Below are 22,584 nucleotides of genomic sequence, written 5' to 3'. Positions count from 1 at the left end.
CGTTCCTGGCTCCAGCAGGCACTCCACATTCCTCTGGCCCTGAACCCTCAGCAGCAGTGTCTGGTCTGCTTCTTGAAACTCTCTTCTTCCCACCTCCAAGACCGCTTCTCCTGGATCTCCTCCCATTTTCAGCCATCCTCCTCAAGGTCCTGCACCTCCTGCGCAGGCCCTGGATTCCAGCAGCCTGGCAAGCACCACCATTCAGACAGCAAACGGCACCTTGAGCTTTGGTGCCTGCTTCTGTCCCTCCCTACCTACCCTCGGCAGGGCCACCACTCTCCTCCCAGGACTGCACATCAGAAACAGAGGATTCCCTTGATGCTTCCTGATCCCCAGCAGCCCCATACCTCCTCCATCACCAAGTCCCAGGCAGTCAGCCTCCCAGACAGCTCTCAGATCCACCATCACCGCTTCCCCCGAGCCGTCGTCTTCTGCCTAGACTGCTGCACAGCCTCTTCACTGGTCTCCAGGATCCTGTCAAGTGGCCCCGTGCATTCCACACGGCAGCCAGTGACCCCTCCTGCCTGCCCTCTGTCCCTGTGGTGTGGCGGCTGCGCCACACTGGCCTTCTGCTCACCCCTCACCACAACCAAGCACCTTCCTCCTTTACTGCCTTGGCACTGATGACCCCCTGCCTGAGGCCCCCGTGTCATCCGCAGAAGCCCTCCCTGACACCCCCAGACCAGATGAGGTTGCCGTTCCATCATCTCTCCACTGTGTGTCTCCTCCACAGCACTCGACACAAATATAATTAAAAGCTCATTTGGATAATGGCAGGTTTAATGGCTGTCTGCCCCACTAGACTAGGATCCCCACGGGCAGAGGCCATGTCAGGGTCGTGCTGCCAGCTCTGTACTGTGCGTGGAGCCTGGTGCCCAGCAGGAACGCAAGAGGTACTTGTGGAATGAATGCATGACCATCAGGTCACACATGGCTCCCTGACATCACTGGTACATTCGCACCGTCGCATGTGGCATGGACCGCCTCCCAGACACTACTGTGCTTAGGGTCACCACCATGAGCTCGATGTCTCAGTGCCACAATCCATCCAGCCGCAGCCCTGTTACAACATAGAGCCTCATGGCCAGTGGCCCACTGTGGCCACGTAACCAGACAGCCAGCCGTGGTCCCATAGTCTGTCATTGAGGAGCTGCACAGACCCACAGACGGGGTTACGGGCCAGACACCCAGAGACACGCTCGCTGGATGCCAATCCTAAGAACAGCCTTACAAACCTAGTTACAGGAGCACAACAGAGACATACTGACACACACCTGCATTGTCAGGTGGTCGGACACGGTCACACATGCTCACAGCGTCAGCCTCACACACGTGGGGATACAGTAACACAGCAGCACAAGGACGTCAGACAAACGGACTAGGAGACAGTCCCACACACAGATGGCCACACAGTCCCCGTGTGGGCACAGGGACACGCTCAGTCACACAGTCGCATTCCTACAGATGTGCTCCCATGTGCAGTTGGCTCAGAGGCACGCACGGCTCACACGCATTTCTTCTTATAGTTGGGGGCAGGAGGCAGGGAATATGGGTGATGGGGAGATGAGATGTGGAACTATGGGGAGGGAGATGGCTGCCAAAGCAGGTCTGGGACACAGCGACTGTTGTGGCCCCACCACTGGGGACAGCCCAGTCAGCTAGTGACCAGCGCAAAGGGGTGGAGGAAGATGAGTGACAGACACAAAACTTACCTGGATGGGGTAAGGAGTATGTGGGGGGACGAGGGGGCAAGAGTCAGGCAGGGAGAAGCGAGGGCATCAGCCGCCTGGACGGAGACCAGAGGGCACTTACCTGTCCCTCTCTAGGGGTCCGGACCCGAAACCCAGACCAGAGCCCAGTCCAGGGCCCAGCAGACCTGACCACTTGCCTGGTAGGGGGGCGGGGGTGTGTGTGCGTCTGTGCCCCGGCCCAGCGGGAGCGGGCAGTGGCCTCAGGAGACACTTACTGGACTGAGCAGTGCGGGCCTCAATGGCGGGGGTGAAGACACCCACTCCTATCTCAGAGCGGGCAGCCAGCTGGAAGTGGTACAGCGTGTCCGGCTTCAAGTCCTCTAGGGTGTAGGACGAGGTGGGGTCGAAGGTCACCTTGCGCTGCAAGAGCAGAAAGCAGTCAAGGTCAGAGGCTGGTCCCCAACATGGGCTCCAGGGCTGGCTTCACGCCGTGTGACCACCTGGACCACACAAGGGACTCACTGCCAGGCTCATGCCACAGGCACCTCACAGAACACATGGCCATGTGACCCAGGAGAACTTTGGGGCTGTGCTCCGGCCATGTGAGCCACAGCCTGGGAAACTCAAGGACAGACCTAGTGACTGCCCCAGCGCAGGGTGACAAAGACTACAGAACCCCATAGGTGGCATGAGCCACAGAGCACCAAGGAGAACCCCAGGGACTGTGCCCACGGGACTACAGAAGTCCAGCAAGACCTGCCTGGGTGAGCTTACCACAGACCTTACAGACCAGGAGGAGCCCTCCTGCCTCCTCTTGTCCCTGCCGGGCACTCACCTGCTGGCCTTCGTCCTCTGCTGCCCAGTACAGCAGCTCATATTTGACGATCCGCTCCTGTGGGGGTAGCAGCCACGAGAGCTGGATCCTGGTGTCCGACTCCACCTCGGCCTGGAAGTCGGCCGGCTGGGCAGGCACTGCAAGAGCCCACCCCAGGCACCATCAGCCTTACCAATTCACCCAAGAGCAGGGACATCCAGGGGAAGGAGGCAAGGGAAGGCAGATCCTCACCCCCACACCCTTATCCTACATCCCAAGTGACCACATGGGTGTGGAATACGGGCCCTCATCCTCCCAGAGCCCCCAAGTGTACGGCCTGAGGAAGGAGGTGCTGCCACAGCCTTGCACACCCCAGCTCTGCCACGGCTGTCCAGTCAGCATACTGCCCACACCTACCTCCCTGCTGCGTCTTGACCTGGATGGTGGGGCTGGGTGGGCCGTCACCCACGGCGGTGAAGGCCAGTACGCGCAGGCTGTAGGTGATGCCAGGCAGCATGCTGCCCACAGTGGTGAGAAGCCCCGCATCTGTGTTGTGCTTGTGCCAGGCGCTCAGGGGGCGGCGGGAGTCGGGAGTATAGTAGACACGGTAGCCCCGCACCAGGCCGTTGGGCTCCTCCGGCGGCTCCCACTGCACCAGCATGGTGCTGGCACTCAGCATGCGTGCCTGCACACGGCGCGGCGGGCTGGACGGAGCCTGCTCCCCCGTGCGTGCTCGCACGGCCTCACTGGGTGGCCCTCGCCCAATGCTGTTCACTGCCAGCACACGGAAGGCATATTCTGAAAAAGGGCTGAGGCCACCAATGCTGTAGCGAGTAGTGGCCACGCCGTCCACCTCCTGGTAGGGCCCCTCGGTGCCCGCTGCTCGGTACTGAATGCCGTAGTAGGACACAGGCTCCGAGTTCCCAGAGTCCCATGTCAGGGTAACGCTGGTGGCAGTCGTCTCTGTTACCACAAGGTCAATCGGAGGTTTCGGCAGAGCTGGGGACAAAGCAGGAGGCTCAGGGCTGCCCAAGGTCATGACTCCAGGAGCCAGGCCTGCCCATGGGGGTCATCCAACCAGTTGGGTTGACACTCATAGCCCACCTTAAAGAACAGCATGGAAAGCCCACAGTAACCTCTGAGGATACCTAGTGGAGGATGGTGGTCAGACCGAACAGCGGCCCTAGGGGCCTTGGATCACCTAGTGTCTACTCACGTCACTTCTGGGACTTCCTGGATCAGCCCCTGTGACTCATATACCAAACAGACCCAGAGGTGATGTGGCCTGCCTAGGTTCCATGCAGATGGGAGACACACAGCCTGGGGAGCAGAGACTTGCCTCTGCAGCTCACCTGAGCTCACCTGTTGGCGGGTATGTGTAACATGGACTGGGGAGGGGGAAAGGTATTTCCTCAGGGAATGGCCTTGGATTTTAGAAACAGTGATGGGGCTGATGGCTTCATAGACACTGTAGATTGGCTCAAATCGAAGGTGGAGAAGTCCAAGGGCCACAGACAATCATTCAACAAATAATTATCGAGAATCAGGCACTGCGCTGGGGCTAAGGACACAGGCCACACAGTCAGCCAGCTCCCTGCTCTCATGGAGTTTGTAGTCCAGTGACAGAAGCAACCAACACGTCAATAATGAGGATTCTGGTATGTGCAAGGACTGAAGAAAGCAGGGTGCTAGGTGGGGAAAACGCCAGGGGATCTCCTGGGATGGTGTGATCAGGGAAGGCCTCACAGAGCTGAGACCTGGAGAGCAAGATGGAGCCAGTGATGACCAGGGCTGGGCGAGGAACCCGGAGCATCAACGTGGGGTGCACAGCAGTGAGGGAGGCCGCAGTGAGGGTCCTGGTCTTTATCCTAAAAGCCATGAGAAGGGGCTGGACGGCTTCTTTCCCTTCTTTAAAGGGAGTGACATGATCCTGCTTTACATATTAAAAAGACCACTCAAGTTGCAGATTGGAGGATGGATTGGAGGGGGCAGAGTGGAAGCCCATAGGAATCTGCTAAGGATGTGCGCCTAGGGCTCCAGGGAGCCCACATCCCCCTTGGCTACTAGTATTTCACATCCTTCCTGCCAGGAGACTAGGAAACCCAAGGGACTGATGCTATATAGTGGTTGGAGGGGCACACTGTGGGATCAGACCACCAGGGTTTAAGTCTCTGCTCCATCATTACTTCTGTGTGACCCTGTCTCTCAGTTCCCTCACCTATAAAAGGCGGATGATGAAAACATCTACCACCCAGGGTGACAATGAGACTGAACAATGTAATCTGTGCTTCCCAGCATGGCGTCTGCCTCCAGGACTCAGTACCTGTTAGCTATTATTATTAAGACTATTAACAACAGAATCCCCTCCCTCCACCACTGAGGGCCAGGAGGACCCCAGAGCCAGTATACCCAGGAGAGAGCAAAGACCCCCGACACACCCTGGCCTCACAGCAGTCACTCTCGCCCACCACGGGCGCCAGGACTCCTGCTGCATTCTGCGACAAGGCAGGCCATAGGCCACGGCAGGCACGCCCATGGGAGTCACTGCCACTCACCTTTCACGGTGACCTGGGCCATGGCCTCGATCATGCCCAGTGAGGAGATGGCCACACAAGTGTAGTTGGCAGAGTGCATGACATTGCTGAGCTCCAGCACACTGCGGCCGACTGGCATCTCGTCCTCCTTGGTGAGCTCCTCGGCCCCCATCATCCACTTCACGTAGGGCATGGGTGCACCCACTGCGACACATGTCAAGTTCACGCTGCCGCCCGGCATCACCTCCTGGCTGCTGGGAGGGATGGAGAAACGAGGAGCCACACGGCGCACTGTGGGAGGAGGGAGAGAGGTACTCACAGGCTGGGCAAGACATGCGTGAGGACGGAAGGGCAGGGGCCCCTCATCCAGGAAGCCCCTCTTGGCAGAGTCAAACCCACCTCAGAGATAGGAGGGAAGGTGTCTTTGGGCCCCGGCTTACAATCTCCCACCCCACTTTTGGGTCAGAAGTAGCCCCCACTCAGGGACTATCTGGAACACGAGAGAATCCGCAACCAAGCTCCCATTTTACAGCCTAGAAAACTGAGGCCCATAAAAGTCCTGTCTGCCCAGAATCACACAGGGACTCAGTGCAAGGGCTAGACCTAGTCAGGGCCACATCCCAGGTCACCTTCCAGTGCCCACCCCTATCTGCTCCTGATGCCCCCCACCAAGGGTTTCCAGAGCAGCTAACTCGGGCACCAGTGAGAGAAGTCCAGGCACCCCAGGATGGAGGGTCCTTAGGAGCATGGCTGGGGCAGGGCAGAGAGTCAGTCTGCGAGTGACATGGCCACTTTCTCTGGAGTCTCTACCGCTACCTCCAGGCCCAAGGGGAAGAGATGAGGGTGTAGCATGACCACCTGCGGGTACCTCAGCCATGCTCAAGGCACAGCCTAGGAACCCAAGAGGAGGGTCTGCTCCTCAGGAGGGACGGGCAGGGGCAAGGGGTCATCGGGGCGGGCCAGGAACGTGGTCCGCGGGCAGGATGGGCATGACGATGGCAATAACACGATGAGGGCGCCAAGCAGACGACTTTCTGCGCCAATGAACAAGGATCTCAAGGGGGAGGGTGGCTGTGCCTGGCCACAACCTCCAGCCTTGGGCTCCACGGATCAGAAGCTGTTCTGAGCTTCTCAGTCCAAGGTGCAGCCCAGTGACCCCCCCAAAGTTGCAGGCTTGGCAAAGACATCCGAAACATGCAGAGGGAGGGAAGGCAGGCAAGACCTAGCCATGGGCAGGCACTCTTGTCATGCAGACTGGTCATGCAGCTGGTGGGCAGAGGCTGGGGTGTCTCCTTCATGGGCACCACTGCAGACAGGGCCAAAGAAGGCAGGCAGCAAGGCCAAGTGACCAGAGGGTACCATTGAGAGTGTGGGTCTTAGAGGACCCTTGTTGGGGAGCCCAGGCATGCAAGACCCATGGTGCCCCATCAGAAGCACCTGCACTATAGGTTTCAGAGTCTGCTGCTCACACAGCGCACAACCACAGCATCAGAGCTGGAAGCAAACGCAGAGACTACCTGCTCCAACCTCCAACCTCACTGCACGGGGGTGAAGCTGCGGCCTAGAGACCAGACATCCAGCAGTCATCAGGTCCTGTTAACGTACTATCTAAGGTACCTTTCAAACCCATTAATTTCCACGGGCAACTGGCACCACCAAAATCTAAGCCACCACCACCTTTCCCTGGATTGCTCCATTGGGTGCTGCACTGTTCTCCTGCCTTGCCCCCTCCAGGCGCTGCCCCAGTAGCTGGCCCTCCACAAACAGCTGGCACAAATCTGCTCACATCCCTGTTGAAAAAACTCCTGCATGGTTCCCCAACAACTCCTCAGCCCAGACTACAGGACCCCACCGTACTCAGCTCCTGCCTCCACTCCATCCACACCACCTCACTCTGCAGAGGCCTCCAGACAGAACAGAAACACTGCAAGTCCTGAGTGGGCCAGGCATGACTGGTATAGGCTGGGTCATTTCCCTGTGTCCCCAGGCTCACTGGGGTCTCAGTGTCTCACAGACATGTAGCATTCTACCTTTTAGAACTAGCATCCTCATTTCCTTTAGAGGAACCACCCCATTCTTGCTAAGTGAGGTGTGTGACCCAGATCTGGCTAATGAGATACAGCCTTTGGAACTTTTGCAAAAACTATCAGAACAGAGACCTTTTCTCTCTCCTGTGGTGGTTAACCTTAGAGGGACTGGGAACCACCTTTCACAACATGAGACCTGCTTGATAACAAAGCAGTCAACTCAGGCGAGCAGAGCTGAGACAAGGACAGACAAAATGCCCACCCAAACTGTTTAAATATCTGGGTCCAGCCCTGCCTAACACACCAAATCTACTTCTATGGTAAGACAGCTGTTTTCTTGTTTTGCTTAAGCTGATATAAGTGGGTTTCTGTCACTTGTCCTAACGCTGGAAGTCCACACTGAACGATGATAGCACGTCAAGGATAGAGTTCTATGTGGCAGAGAAAAGGTGGATCCCAGGGCACAGCTGGCAAGAAGCTGCAACAAAGAGCCTCTACTGAGCACATTCCCCAAATTGCACAACGGTGCAGCTAGAAGGCACAGACAGAATCACTGACTAGCCTGGTGGTGTAGGCACCCTCTGGGCTCTGGAGGTAGGCCTGAGGGGCAGGCCATGGGAGCAGAAACGTAGGCAGGCCTGTCTGCAGACCAGGCCCAGGCCTGCCAATGAAACGCAGGTCAGGCTCGAGCAGAAAGGCACAGGGGAGCAGCCTTAACTGACCAAGTCTCTCAGCCAGTGACTGCCTCATCTTCTCGTTCATGGCATTTTGGGAAAGAGAAACCACTCGTGAGCACTTACTATGTGCTGAAGGTTTCCATGCTCCCATTTACAGACAAAGGAACTGACTTAAGGCTGATACTGTAAGTGACATGCCCAAGTTTACGCATGTACTACAAGTAGGTCTGTGTGATAAGCTCATGTCCTTTTGAGCCCTGGCTGACAGCTGAAAAATAAAGAGACCCAGGAAGCTCCAGGGAGAAGCTTCTGGGTTTCTGGGTTGGCCAAAGCTGGCAGGAGAATATATTCTCCAGTTGGTAAAAGAATGGGACTTAGAGAGCCTGTGTCAGGGGAGAGGTCTTGGCTGCAAGCTTGACCCCAGTCAATGGTGGAATCTTGGGGCCTGCTCAGGTCCCTGGAAATAAGAACAAAGAGCCCCAAGAAAAGGAAGTAGGTCCTTGATCAATAAACCCTAGGTTCCAACCTAAGCAGTATAGAAAGTTGACTGGACTTAACCCCAAATAGCCCCTAAAGGACAAGGTCTTCTGTTCCGTTAGGAAATGGAGGCCCTACAGGAGCTAACAATGAGAAGAGTTTTATTTAGTTATCCCCCCGCCCCCAACACACACACACACACACACACAGATGCAGGTGGAAGGGAGAACTCTAGGGGCTAAGGATGAGTTTGGGACCCTCAGGGTCATCCTTAGTACTAGGCAAGAGACTCCTGGGTGTGTAACCCTTGATGCTTTCACAGACACTGGGCTTCAGCCACACAGGCAGAGAAGTGAGAGACGACCTCCTGGGATCGCCAGTGCCTGTGGAACCCCGCATCCTGCATCTGCCCGGACAGCCCACCCATCCCAACAGCCAGAACTGGCTGGCACCTCACTGCAGCAGCACTCCCCACCCCCCATCATTCCTCTCGCCGTCACAAACGTAGGGCCTCCAAAAGGGACTGGACTTGCCCAGGACCCAGTCTACTGACAGAATCAACAGCAGGGGAGGAAAAACCAGAGCCGGGAAAAATGTACTTAGGGTCTAATCTTCAGCTCCAACAATACTGGTCTCTTACTGTTCCCTGTGCATCCTGAGTGCTGACATTTTATAGACAATTTCCAAAACAGGGCCCTGCCATTTCTGGATTATATTTCAGCTGTAACTTTTAAGTCTAATTATTTGCGCTGACAATCTCTATAATAGGGTGGTGTGGCGCCCGGAGGCACCAGCATTCAGTGGAGTGACAGCCTAATCGCAGGGGGAGGCTGCCCCGCAATCTGTATTCATTCGCGGAAATTTCTCTGATGAAAATAACACAACATTAAGGAAGGGATAAGGGGCAGGATCCACTGTATCAAGATAAAATAACTCTTTAATAAATAACCTTGTGGCTGCCGCAGAGCAGTAATTAAATGCTGGCGCGCTCGGCACACAGTTTTAAGTAAAGCTAGAAAAATGTAAGATGTAATTATCAGCGCCAAACAAATTACCAGCCCAGCAAATCTCCCCGGAATATTTAGAAACTCATTTCTGCCTTCCCGTTAAATATTTGTGTACATGCTTATCTTTGGTGGGACCACTGATGGGAGAAGGCAGACAAGGGACCAGGGACCAGGTAGGCGGGGGAAAGGGGCGTAGGGGGAGGCAGCTGTGGCCTGGGCTGTCTCTGCTGATGACTGTTTTCTTACTGCCCGGGGAGATCCGCCTGGTCAGCGAAATGGTGTAACCGAAATGCCCCCGAGCTCAGGAGTGCGTATGGATGGGTGCTCAGGGCTGATATCTGAGCCGAGGCCGCAGCCCTCCTCCAAACTGGCTCCCTCTCCCTCATGGAGGAAACTCAAGCCAGAGATGATGCAGAGGGGACCAGGTGGCCCAGCTCTGCTCCCTGGGGCTCAGTACAAAGCCCAGTGGACAGGTGAGCCTCTTCTGACCAATCAGACCATGTGACACAAGAAGAACCGCTAGCCCGTATGGGTGGGCTGAGAACCGAGCCCCATGTAAGCCTGCTCTGGACTGGGCTGGAGCAGAGTCCCCAGGAAGCCCTTCCCAACCTGTGACTGAGCCTCTTCTGGGCTCCTACGTGGGCCTCATTAAGCTGTAGTTGACCATTCAGTCAGGTGTGAACTCCTTGGGTCTGAATGTCCAGCACCCAGCTTGGAGCTGAAGAAATGTGAGCTGTCTGGGAGACTCGGGTAGACAGAGGGGCCTGGGGTAGGTGGGAAGCTTTTCATTTGGATCTGGCCAGAGAGGGAAAAGACAAGATAGGAGATTTCTTCAGTGAGCCAAGATGACGCCACCCAGCCTGTGCCACGGACACTAAGCTCAGTAGGCAGGACAGGCAGTGCCCCATTGAGCCTTGGTAGGGGCAAGATAGGGCAGACACTGCAGGACTTTGGTCCTGTGCTGCCGGATCTGGAGGGGTGAGCTCATTCTAGATGAGCCTTTTCCCTTTGTCTTCCCAGTGGTTTTAGCTGAACTCAGGCAAACATGGAGTTTAGGTGAGTGCGGGTTGTGGAAAGCCTCACAGGTACACATAAAGCACTATGGCTCTTACAGCTCCCACAACCTCGCCTGAGCTCCACCTGGAACAGACATCTGGCCTGGCCCGGGCACAAAGGTGGGGTGCAGCTTCGTGCCATGCACCATGCCTGCCCAACCACCCCTGCAGGGGAGCCCAGCTAAGGGGACATGCAGATATGAGGTGCATCAGGGACCCAAGCAGCAGAAACATGCGGGGCAGGGGGGCCTGCCCACCCACCCCTGGTCCTGCCCGCCTGCCGGCCCAAACAACAGAGAGCAGAGCCTGACTGGCGGGCAGGCCTGGCTGGAACGAGCCCGAGGGAGCTGGCCGTGCCCGCTGGTCCCTACTGATGGGAGCATCCCATCGACGGGCGAACTGTAGATGGATAAGAAGTGAAAAGGACCAACCTTCTCGCTGATCTGAGAGATGAGAGTTTGGGTTGATGGCAGAGTGCGATGAGGATGAGGAGGGAATAAAAAAAAGACAAGGAGAAACACAGAGAGAGTAAAAACAGGCCAACCTTCATCTGCCCACACAGCACGGAAACGAGACAAGACTCTTGTGCCCCACGCACACACACGTGCACGCAGGTGCACACGGACCACGCCGCTCACGAAAGACTCAGGACTCATGGAGGACACAGTGGACAGGGCTGAGTCACTCTGGCAGGTGCTGGGACACCAAGGGCGGGACGGGGAGGGGTGGAAGGGGGCACAGGCAGGCCCCCATGTCTCACGCATACCCCACAGCTCGGACAGACCCAGAGAGCTGGGCTCTGGGGTAGGAGCCCACCCAGCCCACAAACCCACCAGGAACATGGGCCACTAGAACCCCGCCACCATGAGGAAGCCCCACGCTGCACAGTACCACAGTGTGCGGAGCTGGTCTGGGCACCTGTGGGGAGAAAGGCCGTGGAGATATCGTCCTGTTTAGAGACAGCTGTGGCCCAGCAGCTAGCTCTCTGAAGAGAGGGGGGGAAGTCAGGGGCAGGTAGGGCGGGCTCTGCAGAGGGTGTGGCCCTGCCCTGGCCCAGGCAGCTGTACGTCCTGAGAGCTGGAGGAGAGAGAGGCTGTGAATGGAAGGAGAGAGTGAGTCACTGGGGGTGGGGGTGGGGGGAGGTGGATGGTGAGAGAGAGAGGCCGGTCCGCCAGGCCTGCCTGGGCCTGCCAGACTGTGGGTGGAGCTGTGTGCAACTGTGGGCAAAGTCAGACGTAACTGGAGGATACATCCATCTCCCAACAGTGCTATCCCAACAACAGCGGTGGCTACTGACTGCCAAGCACTTCCTGCACGCCTGGCGCCATGCCAGGAGCTTTACACTCACTGTCCCATTAAATGAGTCAACCGCAAGGCCTCAGAGAGGCAGTGGGAGCCCCGAGAGTCTGGGGGACAGATGAGGGATGTGGGGTAGACACTGAAGCCAAATCTGAGGAGGAGACGCGGCCTTGAGCTTACTGGACAAGAGTGAATGGCAGGTGGAGATGGCTGCCAGTGGGAGGCCATTCATCCAGAGCAGCGGTTCTCAACTGGGGTGGGGGGGGTTCTCCAGGTGACACTGAGCAAGGTCTGGAGACAGTCTGGGTTGTCATGACTACGGAGTGTTCCTGGCATCTAGTGGGCCAGGGATGCTGCTAAACACCCTACAATGCACAGGACCGCCCCACACAACTAAGTTATCTGGCCCAAAACCTTAATAGTGCCAAGGTTGAGAAACCCGGCTCGAGTCTACTTCACTGCCCCAGATGCTGAGGCTCAGATCCTGCTAGCTGACGCCCAGGGAGGGTATCCCACCGGCCTGGAGGATTAACACAGCTGCTCTGCAGACGGGCAGGCGAGCCCTGGTGGTGGGGTCGGGGGAATCTCCATGGGCAGCCCACCCACAGGCCGAGTTCAGGATACTGAGCTGGGGACCAGCACAGCAGAGGCTGGGGTAGAGGAGCTGGGCCGGTGGGCCCTCAGCACTGCTGGGAGCACAAAGCAGGAGCTGTGCCAGGACTGAGATGAGGGCAGAGGCAACCCCAGAGGCAAGGGTCCTAAGAGCAGGGTTTCCCAGGTGTCTACAATCTGGACAGTAGGGCCTGTCTTAGGGCAAGTCCTTCTCGGCGGCGCAGGGCAGGTGCAAGTTCAGAGAGGGCCTGGAGACAGACTGAGGACTGGCCCTGAGATAGCAAGGCCGACAGAAATGTGTGTGCAACACAGAGCGGGAGAGACAACTAAAGCCAGGTTGGGACAGCCTGTTTTAGGGTCCCGGGCAAGTGGCGCTAAAACTAAAAGAATCCCCACATTCCCTGCCCAAAAGACCATGGGAATGGCAAGGAAGGCAATTCAGGAAGACCTGGTGGGGTTGTGGGATGGGACATAGCAGGAGCTAGTCAGAGTCCTGACTGAGTCCAGCAGGTACGGACAGTGGGGGCCCCATAGACAGAGAGGCTCCAATGGGTTGAGGGTCAGAGCTCAAGCTGTCAGCTACAATAGCCAAGCTCAGGTCATCCCCAAAGAGACCCACTGTCCTGCCTCAGGGCTGAGGCCAGTGTGATGGTGACTTCGGAGAACACTGCCCAGCCAAGATGACAACACAGGGTTCATCCACCCGTGGGTCTGGGCCTTCTCCTGCCTCTATATGGCCTCCTGCAGCTCTGCCCCAGGAAAGGTGCCCACACAGCTTTCTTGCTGAGCTGCAGGATCTCCACTCTCTGCACCCTATGGTCTTTTGGAAGAAGTGCTTGGTCAGGACCGCCTGACATTTGGAATGGTCCAGGTGGGAGGATGCAGTTCTTTGACAAAGAATGGTCTTTCCAGCTGCTCGTCTCTTAGAGGGGACTTGTCAGGCCCGTGTGCCTGTCAGAAGCTCTGCCTGAAGCTTCAGTGGGGAATGGGGGCAGGCTGTGTAATTTACAACATTCATCTTGGCCTTTTGAGGTAGCTCTTAAGCTCCTGGCCTCCCTGCCCTGATGCCGTTCCTTAAGACAGGCTGTGGAACAGCGCAGGTGAGCCTCAACGTGCAGGACACCTCACAAGGGAGGCAGCATGGACTTCCCATCTTACACCCCACCCCCAACTCCAATTAAGCACCATCCATTGATAGGCAATTTGCCTAATAACAAACGGGCTGGGAGCCTGTGGTCTCTCAGAAACCTGTGCCCTGACACACAGCAGCCCTTCAGTAAGTACATACTTGATGGCCTAATTCTCTCTGCCCTGTCTGACCATGGAGCCCCAAAAGGTGGGACAGGCCACTGCCATTGTCCCACCCTGTGCCTGGCCCTGGGCAGACAGGAGGCAACCCTTGTGAAGCTGCACTAAGTGTGATGAAATCATCAGTGCAAGGAAGCTGTAGCCACTTTCCTTCACAAATCCCCTGAGAGAGACGGGTTCCCTTTAATGATGCCCATCTGTGCAGGAGAGCTAAGCGAGGGGACAGTGCGGGGCAGGAGGGGCTCCCAAGGTCCCTCCCGGGCTCTGTGCACACCAGACTCAACGTGGTCTCAGGAAGCAGCAGGTGGTCAGCTTTGGTCGCCCTTGGGCTGTGATCATAGCAGAGACTAGACACTCCAAAACAGTCCCCAGACCCTCTCTGCTGTGCACCTAGACTTGTGAAAGTGCATGATCCACTTAGTCCCAGCAAGGGACACTGGAGCATGGTAGGTGCTCACCTGAAGGGCTGCCTCAGCCTACCCCCTACTCAAGGGTCCTGGCAGGTGACAGGACAGCTCGCTCCCCCTCCAGGAAGGCCCTAGGCAGACCTGGCCAGAGGGCAGGCACACCTGGCCTGGAGCGCACCCTGCTGGGGGTGGGGAACAGGACAGACTGGAGGAAGACCAGGCTGGTGTGCACGTTTACACATAAATGTTCATGCCTGCACTCACACTCACACACACTCACTCACACACACACACTCACTCACACACGTCTGCTCGGAAGGCTCTAGACTCCCATGGGGCTCTGGGCCCATGTGGCAGGACCTACAAGAGACACAAATGCTCCCAAGAGTGGCTGCTTCCCAAAGGGCCTGCAGGGAAGGAAGGTAGAGTAGTGGCGGACATCAGGAGGCTGCCCAGCGGGAGCTGCTGCGGCTGCTGTCATGACTGCTGTGAAAGAGGCGGGAAGAAAGAGAGACTGGGCCCGTGACAGCCCCCCATGTGTCCACACCAAGGGCTCCGGGCAGCATGCCCAGCAGGAGCAGCTCAGCTTTGTGCAGACAGGGCCGGGCACTGCCTGAGTCCTTACCTCGCACATACAGGTTGGCAGGGGCCGAGTAGCGTGTGCCTGCAGAGTTGGTCGCCACACACTCGTACTTGCCTTGGTCCGATTCCTCGCTGCTCTCAATCTGCAAGGCACCTGTGGGGGCATAAAGAGAGTTCAAGCCTGGAACATGGGGAGGAGTCTTGACAGCATTTGTGGCTTGTGCTGACCAGACGCTGCATTGGGGCCATACCCCAGTGCCAGTGCTGCTTCCTGGAAGTTCTCCCTGACTAGCCCAGTGGCCTCCTGGCTGGAACCAAGGGTTGCACTCTGGAACACAATCCTGCCCCATCCTGCAGTCCAGTTGGGCCTATCGGCTCTGCCAGGGGCTCTACCCCTACCCCCCAACTCCACTGAGTGCCCACCATGCTGCAGCCATTACTGGAGCCTGTTTGCCAGTGAGCATCCCCATTAGTGTTCCCGGCTGGGCCAGGCCACAAGGAGCCAGGCGTGGGTGGGAGTAGCTTGTAGAGCTGCCAGCCTGGGATTTGCAAGCATGCAATGCCCTCATAAGACAAGAGCCTGGGAATCTGCCATCCACCAGAACCCACAGGAAAGAAGGGGCTTGCCTTGGGGGTCTGGTACCCAGCAGCTTCTGCTCACAGCACCCATCCTTCCTTCCCACCCCACACCCACCCTGCCAGACCCACCCATTCCGGCTCCTCTCCTCAGCTTGGTCCCACTAAAGTGCTTCGACCCACCACGGCTCCTGCATAATTCAGGAGGCTAATGGAGGCTGTAGCTCCTACTCGGGCCGGTGCCCTGAGGGGCTGCTCTGGCCGCAGACGGACACACAGGAGCCAGAATTGGGGGAGCAGCTGAAAAGGACTTCACAGAGGGTAGAGAAAACTTGGGCTCAGGGCCAGTCCTGGTAGGGCTAGGTGGGGGAGCCCAAGGCAAGGGTGGCAGTGGGTGGGGGGAGGCCGAAACCACTTCACTTGGCCACCTACCCCCAGCCCAGGCAAGAAACACTTGAAGAAACTGCTTGTGAGAGTACACTGGGCAAGCTGTCTGTGACAGTAACACCCTAAGGCACAGGTAACAGCGCTTCCCTGGAACAAGCCGACAGACAATCACACCCACACAGGACAGTCCAGCAGACAGTTAATAACCCCATAGGACACACCCTGACAGAAAACCACCACCTGCACAGAACAGCCAGAGTGACCCTCAGAACCCCAATCCTCCCAGGGCCCAGGCTGGCTTACAGTCATTCCCACACAGAACACAGACAGAACCTGTGGGACCCCACCTGACTGGACTGGACAGGAGCCACAGGTAGAGTTCCAAGAAACCCTTTCACAGCCCGGGCCCCAGGGGAGGACCACAATGGGTCCGAGCTCTATCGCCTTCACTGCCTCGCATCCCTCTTCCACCACCCAGACCCAGGGCAGCAGGAGGGGCTGTGAATACCCAGGGGCCCAGGAGCTAGAGATGGGGGAAGGGGTTGCCCAGGCTCGGCCCGGATACAGAACAAAGGGCTGGCCTGCTCTGTGGTCCTGGCGTCAGCCCTCCCCACTGGGCATCAAGGAGCATGAGGGCCCAGGGCACATGTCAAATACCCATCTCCTGCAAGAGCAGTCTAAGGGCACCCAACAGGTCATGTTCATGAAATGGACGGACGCTGTTACAGAAAATGTTCATTCGAGCAGGTGGGGGTCACATCCCTGGACGGGCAGGGCTGCACTAAGGTCAGCTCAGCTGGGGCGGTGGTGCCACAGACTGGTGCCACAGGCAGGAACAGGAAGTAGTGCCTGGGTGAGACCCCTGTTGGGTGAGGAGGCTCCCCTAGGCCAAGAGTCAGAACTGATCCAGGGACCCAATATAGACCCTGAGCCTATTTGTACACAGAAACCCCCAAATCTGGAACCAACCTCCATAGGGAGGCAACTGCTCTTCCCAGGCCCAACTTCTGTGCTGAGACCACCCTGGCCTTGAACTCTGAGGGTCTAGAAGTACCCAAGGACACTGAGAGGTGGGGAGAAAATGATAAAAATAAATCACAGTAGAAGCAACCATTTACAGGGTGTCTGCTCTGAGCCAGACACTGTCCCAATCCTCATCCTCTCCTCCATCCTTACAGTCCCACGAGGTAGGACCAGGGCCCCAATTTAAAGAGGAGTAAACAGACTTCTGAGAGAGGAATTGATTTTCTGAAGGTCATGCAGGTGGTGAGTCGCACTTGAATGGGGATCTGAGTCGAGTCTGGGCTTTGAGCCCCCAGGCTGTAGGGCCCTGCCGCACGCAAGCAGCCAGGGCTGATGGTCACGGAACCTAGTCACATCAGACCCTGTACTTCTCAGTTGCCATTTCAGTATCTACACTAAAATCTTTACTGCATGTTCCTCCTATGTCTGCTGGGCTGAGGGATTTATGGGTTGGTCCTCATTCTACTCTAGGGCCAGGATGTTAAACAGAAGATAAGTAATAACTGAGGGCCCACGACAAAGCAGGTTCTCAAGAGAAAAGGCAAGGCTTGGTCACACTCCCCCACCTCACAGGAAGACTCCCTCTGTGGCCAGCCTTGGGGACGAGGCTTGGCTGGCTTCACTGCGGTAGCCGACAGGTCCCTTCTGTGGGGCTGGCCCAGAAGGCCCGGGCAGTAGGGCTTGCTGTCCCCAAGGCAGGGCTCAGCCGAGTATTTGCACAATCCAGACTTGCAATGGATGAGTCCACAGGAGGGAATGACCGAGAGTGGATGTGTGTGGTGGCCGGTGGTGTTGAGGGGGCCAGAGCTGGAGATGAGGAGGCTGGCGGTCAGGATGGGGATGGGGGAGGTGACGGACTGGACGGGATGGAGTGGTGGTGACGGCAGTGGCAAGGCGTGGCGAGATGCACGGACAGCATTCTTACCTCTAATTGGTGAACCACCTGGCGAGGTAATTTGAATGCAAATAAGATCAGAGAGAAGCATTAGTACAAAAGGAAGGAAAGCCACAAAAAGCCAAATCAGATAAAAATAAAACACGAGAAAGGGCCTTCAATACATGAAGAAATCGAGGCTTGGGTTAGGCTGACGCAGGTAATGTGTGGGCAAGCACCAGGTGAGTGTGGGTGAAGCAGGTCACACTGGCACTGCTCTGAGGAAGGAGAGAGTGGGGCAGGGGTCAGCAGGGCTGGGGGTGACAGGAATCAGGATGGTGAGTCAGGGTTCCTACAGACCAGACCCTGCGGGCTGAGGCCAATGGCGGGTGGTGGTGAAGAAACGGTAGCAACCCCACCGTGCAAGGCCACCCAAATCCACAGGTGGGTAGATTGCAAAACAAAGCACTTACCAAAACAAACCAGGGCATTTAAGCAGACACAAGGGCCAGGTCTCCCTGAACAAACACACCAGCCCACCTGCCATGGATGTGGTTGAGCTCACAACCCAGTGGCAGATTCCCTGTGAAGCCCAATCAACCCTGCTAAAAACTGAGTGACTATTGAGCTTCTCCCCAACCTGACTGGTGAGAGCCAGAGGCCAGTGCCCACCCCTTGCCTCTTCAGAGCTTCACAACCCTGGGAATCAGGAACCAGAGGGCCAAGTGCTCGCCCTCCAAATGTCCCGTGCAGGGCCAGGATGTGGTCTCAGCAGGCTCCCTTCCCAATGGGGGCCTCCTCTGAGGCAGTGCTCATGCCCTTCTTCTACCACTGCCTCACCCAGAGCAGTGAGGAGCCTGTGGGCAGGCCCAGGCCCAGAGCTGTCCATTCTGCTCCTCTCTGTCCACTTCTGGGGGAGGGAAGTGTGCCGAGAGACAAACACTGATCACTAACTATCTCACTGAACTTGATGATACCCGCCCAGGAGGAATTATCCTTCTCCATGTAGGAACGAGGACACAGAGGCTGAGAAACATTAAGCGAACTGCCCAAACTCAGGAGCACAAGCTTGCGAGTGAAGTGGCAGGAACTGACCCGATTTGTCTGGCTCATGGCCTTCCCACTGGACGAGGCTGCCGCCGGCAGACACAGAGGCTGGGGAGAAGACGAGCAGCTGTGGGGACCTGTGGTGTGTGGCAGGGGTGCAGAGAGATTGTCTAGAAAGAACCATCGTCACAGTGATCCGCCAAACTCGGTCCAGGGCCCTTTAGTGTCCGAGACCCTTTCAGGGGCTCCACAAGGTAAAATAGTTTTCATAATACTAGAAATTATTTGCCTTTTTCACTCTTGTTCTTTCATGTACAGTTGAGTTTTCCAGAGGCTCATGAAGTGATATCGCCATACGAATAGACCGAAAGCAGAAGCAGATATGAGAATCCAACCCATCTTCTATGAAGCCCCCAATTAAAAAGATTTGTAAAAATGTAAAACAACGCTACTCTTTTCTCACTAAATATTTTTGTTTTAGAAACTATAACTATTTTTCATTAAAAATGTTATATTAACATGTAATGGATTTTTAAGTTATTTTAAAGTGGATTAATAAATATTTATGATCTTCTCAGTTTTAATATATAACATAGTAAATACTGGTGGATAAACAAAAGCTCTTTGAGGTCCTCTGATATTCAGAATCAGAAGTCCTAAGACCAAAACGTTGACAGCTGCTAATGTATTCCTACAGTCCTGGCCTGACCTGGGAGTGGGTGGCAGTGTAACTGGCCAAGGTCTGAGATCCTTAGCTTCAGACCCCAGCTCTTCTAAAACCTAACCTGCTGTGTGACAAGTCTCTGGACATCTCAGAACAGCCATTTGCACACCAAACTGAAAGAAGAATTTGCCTTTTCCATTTCACAAGAAGGCTGTGGGAGACTGGAGAGAACCCAGACGTCAGAAGTGCCTGGGAGAGGTGTTAGTGTACTAAGGCCAAAGGGAAATCGTGATACACGTAGATGGCGTGCCTCCTGGCAGACCCATTGGATGGCAGGGCAGAGTAGGGGGACAGGCCCTTCCCATGAGAGCTGGGGCTGGCCAGCAGAGTGCAGGGCCACAGGCCTCAGGCCCACAGGCCTCAGGCCCACCCCAGGGACTGCTCTGCACTTCCCACTGGGTCCCATCTGCTGGGGCCAGCGGGCCTCCTCTGGCAGCCCGATGCTGGCATCTCTGCTCGAGGTCTTGCAGTTTCAGCTCAGGAGCCAGAGGTGTGGAAGAACACTGCTCTCTGTGTGAGCACGTGAACATATGCGTTAGGCTGTCCTCGACGGTAATGGAGATGACAGCTTCCACACTCAGGCTGCCAAGAAGAGTGGAGCATGGAAGGTTTCCTCAGGGCCCTGTCCAGGTTTGGCAGAGCGTGTGGCCAACAGCTCCTCTCAGGAGCCAGCAGCAGCTCAGAGCCTCACTTGGGAGGTCAGCCCCCACTCACTGCTCTGGTGACGCTGCCTACTCCTGATTCGATTTCCACTCTCCCGGAGCCTGTCCCCATTTCTCTTGGGTCCACCCTGGGTTTCAAGTTCAAATTCTCCAGGAGGCTTATGCTGTGGCAGCACGTCACATCACTTCAGTGAGGAATGTGCCTGTTGAGCAGAGCTCACAGCTGGACACATGCTGCCAGCTGCCCTTACCTAGCTCTGCTCTGGGGTCATGCTCTGGTGACATGTGCTGTGGGTTGGCCCACTGATTCCTGAGTTCTGGGAACCAGTTGGGGGGTGAGGGGGCGTGTGGTCTGGAGAGGATAGGACTGTGGAGTTCTGCCCAGCAGGCTCTAGTTCAGCCCTAGCAGGGTCTGGCCGTTCCCTGGGCACCAGGTTCTGCATATGTAATACTAGAAGGCTCCTGGGAACCCCACAGGGGAGCTCCCTGACCCTGCATCTCCATGTGTGACCCCAGGTGACTCCCTTAACTCAGCTGTAGAGTGGGCAGGATAATCCCGGCCTGTCCTACTTCTCAGGGTTGCAGGAGAATCAAGTGCAACCAAAGGCAGCAAAGCACTTTGTAAACTGTCAATGATGCATAAACTGTGCAAGTCCCTGTAAATAGCTGAGTGCTCGGGGGCCCTGATTCCAATCCATGAAGAGATGTCCCTGTAAGTGTGAAAGGAATAGCCCCAGCACCTTCCTAAGTGGTAACAGGACAGGGGCCGCAGCCACTAGGGTCAGGAACCAGGGGCTAGGATCAGGCAGTGATGGGGGCGAGTCCTGTCCATTATTGCTAAGGGGGATGACCGAGTCCTCTCAGGCGCCATCTGGTTCCATCCCAACAGCTACTCAGCCCACAACTCTCAGGTCACAGCTGCCAGGGGGCAGGAAAGGTCAAACAAAGAGGTCTTCCCTGGACTTGGGAAGCAGGAGTGGACATCAGTCTGCAGGGACAGGGCCCATAGGTCACGTTCATGAAATCATTCTTCCACAAGGGCTCAGAGACACCTGTCCTAAGCTGGGTTGTGCTGGCCACTGGGGGTGGGGACCTCGCAGAGGGAAGGCAGACCCAGGCCCTCCCTGTAAAGAGTACCCAGCCTAAGTGAGCAGAGCTGGAGCCAGATGATAAAAATGTAAAGTGGGCATCCTGAAGGAGTAGCCTTAGGCAGAGAAGGTGGGGCTCCACGTACTAGGGAATGTGAGTGAATGGCCAGGATGGGGTCAGGGTGCCTCAGTGCAAGTGGGGAGAGACCGGATATAAGAAAAGCTCTGTTCCTGGGTCCCTCACCATACACCAGGCAGTAAACTAAAGCTCTGACTTACACTGTCTCCCTTAGTCCTAACTGCAACTCCTTTTTACGGATGAAAATACTGGAGCTCAAAGAAGTTTAGTAATTGAGGCCACAGAACGAGTAAGTGATGCAGGCAGGACCTGAGGAGATAAAGCGGGAATCGTGAGCAGGGTTAGATAGAGAAGGGTTCTGTGTGCTCTGTTTAGGGGCACACCTGACAATGTAGGCAGGGAGACTGTTAGAGCACCGAGGGACATTAGCAGAAAACTCTGACAGCTGCTGGAGGATGGATTGAAGGGGAGAGCCCAGAGGCAGGGAGAGCAGTGTCGGGCGACCTGAGACACGGCTAAGGCAGTGAAAGGAAACAAGGGGACCAACTTGAGAGCCATGGGGGTGAGAAATCAAGAGGATTTGGTGGTTCCTTCCTGGAGGAGGAGTCAGGGTGTGTCCCAGATTTCAGGCTGGGGGGCTGCTACTCACAGAGAGAGGGTCAGTGGGAGAAGAGCAGGCTGTCTGAGGAGGTCATCACTCACCATGGTCAGAGGGACTCCCACAAGGCAGATAAATGTGTTGGTCTAGAGCTCAGGCAAGATGTTTAGGTTGGAGACACAGAACTGGGAGGTGCAAGAGTAGAGAGGGCACCTAAAGCTACAGGAGTGGGTGAGCTGGCCCAGGGAAAGGCTCTGTCCATGGGGCAAGGGCCAGGCTCACGGGTTCCCTACCTGGGGGAACAAGCAGAGGAAGAGGCTGCAGAGCAGATAGAGAAGTAAGAGAAAAGCCAGGAAGGTGTGGGAGGGAGTGGTGAGGAAGGAGGAAGGGGTTCTGACGGCTGCTGAGAGGACCAGGAGGGTGTAGTACTGGGCAGGAGCCAACTCACAGGGCAGTGAATGGGTGGCACAGGGCCTGGCACACAGCAAGCACTACATAAATACTTGATGAACGAATGCGCGAGACAGCGTGCCTTCCCAGAACTGCTGCCACGGACAGTCAGTGCCATTCAGGGTGGAGGCCAGACCTGCGGGTAGGACCATCTGGCTGCTCGGGGAGCCTGCCTGGGGGACTGTGGGGAAATGCAGAGGAGCTGAATCGTGCCGGCCGCTGGGCAGCGCTGGGCAACGGCTGTAAATGCTGCCGGACTGTTTCCTGCCTTGATTATGGCTGTTTTAATTAACTGCGTTACAGCTGCCTCCATCTTGTTGAGTTTTAATTAAATTAAATGATCTAACACTTCGTAGGCTGTCTCAGGCGGCCATCGCTGGGGCCGGCATCCTGCCCCTGCTGGGCAAATCATCTCTCCCTCCTCCCCTGGGCCCTATGGGGGTGTCGACCTGGTGGGAGTTAGTGGGGAGGGGCTGGCACCCCAGGGAGTGGCAGGGTGCCTCTGAAGCTGGCAGAGCCCTGAACAAGCTGAGTCGTGTCCTCCCGTGCAGTGCTGATATAACTGAGGGGCAGCGGGGGCTCTGAC

General features: G+C 56.4%; 1 protein-coding gene across 22 annotated transcripts in view; it reads right to left on the bottom strand.

Moving 5' to 3' along the window:
- Window positions 1–22,584, bottom strand: part of PTPRF (protein tyrosine phosphatase receptor type F) — a 101,306-nt gene that overhangs the window by 26,695 nt on the left and 52,027 nt on the right. For 12 of the 22 annotated variants that reach the window (XM_074334576.1, XM_019751126.2, XM_019751123.2 and 9 more), the window contains 5 exons: window positions 14,534–14,644; window positions 5,061–5,330; window positions 2,923–3,504; window positions 2,527–2,663; window positions 1,967–2,111 (listed from right to left, as the gene is read on the bottom strand). In XM_074334576.1, coding sequence (XP_074190677.1) covers window positions 1,967–2,111; window positions 2,527–2,663; window positions 2,923–3,504; window positions 5,061–5,330; window positions 14,534–14,644 — 1,245 coding nt within the window. Of the gene's footprint in view, window positions 1–1,966; window positions 2,112–2,526; window positions 2,664–2,922; window positions 3,505–5,060; window positions 5,331–14,533; window positions 14,645–17,401; window positions 17,420–22,584 lie in introns of all 22 variants that reach the window. The other 10 variants (XM_019751120.2, XM_074334573.1, XM_074334563.1 and 7 more) reach the window with 1 other exon arrangement.

This window comes from Rhinolophus sinicus, linkage group LG06, assembly GCF_036562045.2.
Source record: "Rhinolophus sinicus isolate RSC01 linkage group LG06, ASM3656204v1, whole genome shotgun sequence".
In the NCBI taxonomy this organism is placed as follows: Eukaryota; Metazoa; Chordata; class Mammalia; order Chiroptera; family Rhinolophidae; genus Rhinolophus; species Rhinolophus sinicus.
This window is presented reverse-complemented; position numbering and strand designations above follow the sequence as displayed.